Below are 6,006 nucleotides of genomic sequence, written 5' to 3' on the forward strand. Positions count from 1 at the left end.
TAGTTTTATGCAAAGAACCTCCCTTTTTTTTCTAGCTTTGAACGTATGGGGATATATATATATATAATTATAATTACCCCCATAAAAGCAGAAGTTTCCAGCTTTTGCCTTCTCAAAGTTTTTTTACTTCCCTACTCTACTTTTTAACTTACTTTAAAGTGTAAAATATTCGTAGTTTAGTTGTCCTTCTTATACATAAAGGCCAAGACGTTTGTCAGGAAAGTGGCTGTAGTTTAGTGGTGAGAATTCTACGTTGTGGCCGTAGAGACCTGGGCTCGAATCCCACCAGCCACAAAATAAAGTAGATTTTTCGTAGTCTTTTCTCAAATCGAAAATATTTTTTCCTCGCTTCATTTTTATGTGCTACGTTAATTGTGCTTTTCCACGGCCGATGTATGATTGATGCGTATCATGGAACCGCCGCCAGCGTCTCTCTACCGTTCCATCTACTCCCAGGTAACGGATGACTCCCCCAAACTTTTCTCTAGGGCTATTTTTTTTTTAGAAAAATCGAGTTCTTGAATGACTGATTGATTACTCCTACCTATTCCCAGTTCAATTCATACTCTGATAAGAAAAAACCCTAATCTTTCTCATCCCACACTTACCTTAAGGTAGAATATGCTGGTGTTTTGTACCTCAGATTGAAGAGGTTGGATGGGAGCACCTGTTGAACTTGGAAGATGATCTATCCTCTCTCAGCTTTCGCATTGTGTGAGTGAGAATTGTCACTAATTCTTTTTTTTTTTTTTTAGCGATCAGTTCTCAATTTCGCACTTCATAAATCTCAAAGTTATCTCCTTTTGCTTGTTTCATCCTCAGAGATAAGAAAGGAAGAACCCATACTTTGGAGATCACGTTGCCTAGAAACTATCCTCGCAGCTCTCCTTCGATCTCCGCGGTCAGTTTGACTAATTATTATAGCAATTAGTCTTATGTGATGAATCATTAAGAAGGATATGGTAATTATTAGTTAGTGGAGTGTATAATCCTTAATGGGAACTGAATGATGGAGTATGATCCATTTAGCCAGCCCAAATATTTTTGGACGAAGGCTTTGTTGTTGTTGTTGTTGCTGTTGCTGTTGTTGTTGTTAATGAACAATCGGCAAGTTGTTTTTTATAGTTAATATGAAAAGGAAAAAAGGCCTTCTCTTCCATAGTCGAGGTTAAATTATTATCTATAGAATTGAAGAATGCATCTCCCTAAAATTCTACCTTTACAGTTAATCTAACTTGTACCATGTTTGTTATAATTGTTGTAGGATGTTCCTTACATCTGTGAGTTAGAGTGGTCAAAAAACTCCAGATTGAAAGATATTGTGAGGCAATTCAACAAGGTACGTAAATCGGTAGATCATCTTTAGACCTTTCCGCTTCTGTATTTTTATACTATGTAGTATGTATTATGTTTACTATGACGTCTTTACAACAAACAGCACTTAGAGAAGCTGCAGGAGTTTTGGTCTACCATGGATGAAATTGATAGGTCGCTTTGGGTTATGGACCCAAAACAGCCATCTAATGCTGCATCACACCGGCGGATTAACCTTGGTGAGCCTTCTGAAAAAACATGCTATTCTTCTCGTCAGCTATCAGTTTATACTATGTGTTATTATGTATTCTTAGTTTTCAGTCTGCTTTTGTTTAGGAAACGAGTGCTATCTTTTATTATCTATTGATGCTCATAATTCAAAATCTTTACCAGAGTAAGTTCATTATCTATAAGGGCGATAGATCTTCTGTATTAGTTAATTTTATACTCATACTTTACTTTGATGGTTCAGGTGCCGTTTCCTGGGGCCAAATACAGTAATAGAACCACTGTGGAGAAACTGGAAGAAAAATGGTAGACACTGGTATGCTCTTTTGTACTGTAGCATTAATATTATTTTGTATGTATTTATTGTTTGTTTGTCATGATGTTTATTGCTTGAAGATTATACAATCTCATAATTGTTCAGGACATCTTAAATGATTTTAGATAATATCTGACAATACTTTATTTTCAGATAAGGGAATCGGTAAATTGTTGGACTTAGAGTTTTGAAGTTTCTTTGTTTCAAGTATATCACATTTGAAAAACTTGTGCTGTGCTACCTATATGGCACTTTGAAGAGTGGCATTGTGGAGGATTGGGAAAAATTAAAAAGTAAAAGAACCAGTCCACAACCACCACCAATCACTGCCTACCTAAAACATCCTCATTATGATCGCTATCATCTGTTATTGACTGAAGTCTAACCAAACTACTAAAAATTTTCTTTAAGTACTGAAAATTCAGTAGTAGAGGACTACAAAATAGGAAGATTAAAAAAAAAAGACAGCAGCATCCATATAACCCCTGTAGAGCATCAGAATAAGCACATCTTAAGTAATAGCCCTTATGAAGTTGTGATCATAGGCCGAAGAATCCATATGAAATCTCTTGATAGCTTCTGATTTTTGATGAGGCAATTATGGACCAGTCACATATGATATGAAGTTGTTATTCTATTAAAACAATTTGAGCTGTCAAATACAAACTTTTCTCCCTTCTTTTCATGGAGAGAACCTGCAAATCAAAATTAAACACAAAAGATTTAAAAGTGGACTTTTTTTAGGAATAGCCTATAATTTGTTTTTTGCCAAATAATCTATAATTCAAAAGAACCAAAAAAAAAAGACAGTAGATAATTTTTTTTTTTTTTTTTGGTGGGGGGGGATCCTGGAATTTGTTTTATTGTTAGATTACCCATATCAATAGCCACGGGAGCAGAGCATGTTATGCAGTCAGTCTTCTGGCTGCTTCTAATTCTAATTTCCAATGAAACCACCATGAAACTGATCTAGTCTAACCTTTAGCCTCCTCTATAATTTGCTGAAACAATTTGAGGGACAACAGGTGACTACATTATATTTTTCTTAGGGACAACTGAACAAACTATATTCTGACTCACCACAAGCCTCTCTCTTGACTGAACGACTTAACTATATACTGAGAAGAATCGTTAATTAATAATACAAGTGATGGAAGAAAATTTGACCTTAAGAAAGGCACTGTTATTCCACAAACCTTTTGTAAAACGAACAATTTAATGCTCTATGACTCCAAAGAACATAAAACGGGAAGATTGGAAATTGAAACTTAAGCAATGTATCTCCAATTACAATGTTAGACAGGCAAACTATTTTAAACTAACAATTTTTTAACACAAGATAAATTTGAAAAGTTATTTGAATTGGCATCCTTCTAAACCTGATTCTCTGCATCTAGTATCAGTTCATAAGCACAAAGTATGCTGCAATTAAACTGTGCACTCTTTTCTTTTCTTTTCTTTTCTTTGCAACACTTTAATGTACAGGAAAAAGGACAAAAGATTTGATGAAAATCTTGCAACTTTGTTGGAGCATACATTACCAAAAGCTCCTACTCTTGGCAATAAGGATGAAGAAACAACTGATTGTGGAATATGTTACGCTCAGTATCTGCCTATTGGTGAGTCCATTTTGCAGTTTGCAGAATGAGAAACCGCATAATATTTTCTATTGATCATATCGCTTCTGCAGATGATGAACTTGGAGTTAACAGTGGAGGATCTCCTGATTATACCTGTGAGAATTCAAGTTGCAGTAAAGCTTTTCACACTGTATGCTTAAGAGATTGGCTACGTTCGATCACTACAACCAGACAGTATGTTGATAGGATAACTTTCTTGCCCTTTTTAAATATAGTTTCATCTTAAATTTCAGCATGTACTTAAAATTTTGCAGGTCCTTTGATGTTTTGTTTGGGGACTGCCCCTATTGTTCTGATCCCGTTGCCGTTAAAACTAACAGCTGCAGATAATATGAGGAAACACCAAGCAATTGCTCATATTAGTCATATTATCGTGACAAGCAAGAAACTTTTTGTTGATCCTTGTAACGATGGAAAAACTATAGTAATTTGAGGATGTCGTTCAGATATTTAAACTGGAGGATTATTATTAAAGGAGTTGACAAGCCTTGCGATCTGAGAATCTCCATTTTAGTAACCTAATTTTCAGCAAATACATGTAGGTATTAATTTTTGTAACTTTTAGATTTTTCATGTACGAACTCATCTAGGCTCTAAAATAGTGTTTAGTGCCACAATAGATTTCCAATTTCAGGGTAGCCATGAAATGGCTTTTCTTATTAATCAACTGATGATTTAAGATATGACAACAGGGTCAAGCAACACTGGATCAAATTATTCCCTCAATCTTTAATTACGCACATCCAAAAGTTGCCTTTCATCAAGGAAAAGGCATAAAAGAATATACAGCCATCAGACAAGTTCTTTCCTTGCAAAGAATTGAGAGCTCACTCCAGCTTTTTTCATCCAACAAGTACTTTCCAAAGATATTATTCTCTATCAAGCCATCACGTTTCTTCTCCTTAGTATTTTGGCAAAGAACACTCCACTGGAAGTTTACCCTGAAACCTCTCAGGATCTTTACAGTAGTCATAGATAACATGATGCTTTCGCACCCATCTAAAGAGCCTCCTCTGAGTCCAATTCAAGCTACTGAACCTCGGCATGTTCCACCAATTCTTAGAGCTCCCAGCCCTGCAAAACCTCGGATTTCCTTTCCAAACACAAGCATCAATCTTGTAATTTCTCAATGATGCAATGAAGGGCCCCTTCGACCAATCAACTTTGTCCTTGCCTCCGCGTGTCGCCCAGCTGTCACCGTTCCATAGGCTCGCCTTTAGCGCCATTGGCTGCCATCTCGGGAATCCAGCACCTTTGTTTGCATGGTTTCTGTAAACCCTAATTGGCACCTGATCTACCATAAACCTGTAATACAACATATTAGGACTCAAACTTTCATGGCTGACAGACAGTTACTTTACCTAACTTGACCCATATCTGCTAATATCTTTTATACTATCCTTTTCGCGTAAGAATAGGTAAAAGGTAACAGGGTTGATTAGACTTTTTAACTTTACCCGTCAATGCCATCCACTGGAACTTGCCATAGTCCACAGAGTTCAGCATAACCTTGAAAGTTCAGAGTGTTTCTACGATTTATAAAGTTCAGGGGGTTTTGTGAAATTTATTCCTTTTAAAATTAGATTTGAGGATTTGATCTCTTACACTATTTGATGAAGGTTCCAAAGGATTGAATACGTGTGGAAGTCTTTGGTTGGATCAAACCATAGATAAATCCTTTCTTCTCTGTTGTCGAAACCATCTGCATATACATTCGTTTGGAGTATGTACGGTTGGCCTGTAACGTTGCCTAGAAACTCAAAGTCTATCTCGTCTCGATTAGGTTGCTCAGAAGTGAGCTGCATTTAAATGATCTTCCGATGTATAAGTAAATAACCATAAACAGCATAATGTATCTTGAGGGAAACTAAACTACTCACATAAACGGCAAGGACGGTGCCTGCAGAGTAGTTCGGGATTAGTTTGATCTGCAAGTCGATCCGCCCAAACAAAAACATCTCATTTGAGGCAAAAGATGAACCTGACAGGTCAAAATAGGTTAGCTAATTAAAAATAAGTAAAAGTCATAGGGTATGTCCATCTTAATAATAGTAATATTAACAATTTAAAGTATACCAGATGCTTGATCTAGCTTCAGGGTCCTGTAATGCCCATCTGGCGAAGTGTATACATGATTAGGAGACCAAGTGACAAAAAAATCTTTGTTGAAATTTCCTGTAGAGACTACAGAGCCAAGAACAAGTCGAAGGAGATTTGCAAAGAAGAACACAATTAGAACTGAACTAACGCTCATTGTGCCCATGATGCCACACGAAAGAGCTAGAGGTGTTGAATATATATATATATAAGAATGCAATAAGCTACATGGTCATGTGGAAAAGATGGAAGGAAGATGTCTAGTTTTGTTGTGAAGCAAGCATATCTTGAGAGATAAGCAAAGGAATATTATGCTCACGTACATGAAAACTAACGGCAGTATAGAGACATATAAATTCCATAGTATGAGGTGAAAGTTTAGCATTCAAAAAGGATCTGGAAAGAATGATA

At 36.2% G+C, this 6,006-nt stretch overlaps 2 protein-coding genes and 1 non-coding gene across 7 annotated transcripts; 2 read left to right on the forward strand and 1 right to left on the reverse strand.

The window, feature by feature from the left end:
• On the forward strand, positions 223 to 294 carry TRNAH-GUG. Its single transcript has one exon. It is a non-coding gene; the product is annotated as a tRNA-His (tRNA).
• LOC109834335 (E3 ubiquitin-protein ligase FANCL) lies at positions 353 to 3,994 on the forward strand. Of its 5 annotated transcripts, none has more exons than XM_020402344.1 (10): positions 353 to 456; positions 615 to 714; positions 823 to 901; positions 1,265 to 1,339; positions 1,439 to 1,553; positions 1,651 to 1,708; positions 1,787 to 1,848; positions 3,344 to 3,477; positions 3,549 to 3,672; positions 3,819 to 3,994. In XM_020402344.1, the coding sequence occupies exons 1-9, from the start codon at positions 396 to 398 to the stop codon at positions 3,636 to 3,638; spliced, it is 774 nt and encodes a 257-aa protein (XP_020257933.1). In that variant the 5' UTR covers positions 353 to 395; the 3' UTR covers positions 3,639 to 3,672; positions 3,819 to 3,994. The 5 variants fall into 5 exon arrangements, with proteins under 5 accessions (XP_020257933.1, XP_020257932.1, XP_020257931.1 ...); XM_020402343.1 differs by having other exon boundaries at positions 354 to 456; positions 3,753 to 3,994; XM_020402342.1 differs by having other exon boundaries at positions 355 to 456; positions 1,787 to 1,858.
• Positions 4,120 to 5,783, reverse strand: LOC109834337 (probable xyloglucan endotransglucosylase/hydrolase protein 10). The gene is made up of 4 exons (XM_020402345.1): positions 5,575 to 5,783; positions 5,379 to 5,479; positions 5,104 to 5,297; positions 4,120 to 4,803 (listed from the first exon to the last, which is right to left on the reverse strand). The coding sequence occupies exons 1-4, from the start codon at positions 5,759 to 5,761 to the stop codon at positions 4,401 to 4,403; spliced, it is 885 nt and encodes a 294-aa protein (XP_020257934.1). The 5' UTR covers positions 5,762 to 5,783; the 3' UTR covers positions 4,120 to 4,400.

The sequence above is a fragment of the Asparagus officinalis genome, chromosome 3, assembly GCF_001876935.1.
Source record: "Asparagus officinalis chromosome 3, Aspof.V1, whole genome shotgun sequence".
NCBI lineage: Eukaryota > Viridiplantae > Streptophyta > Magnoliopsida > Asparagales > Asparagaceae > Asparagus > Asparagus officinalis.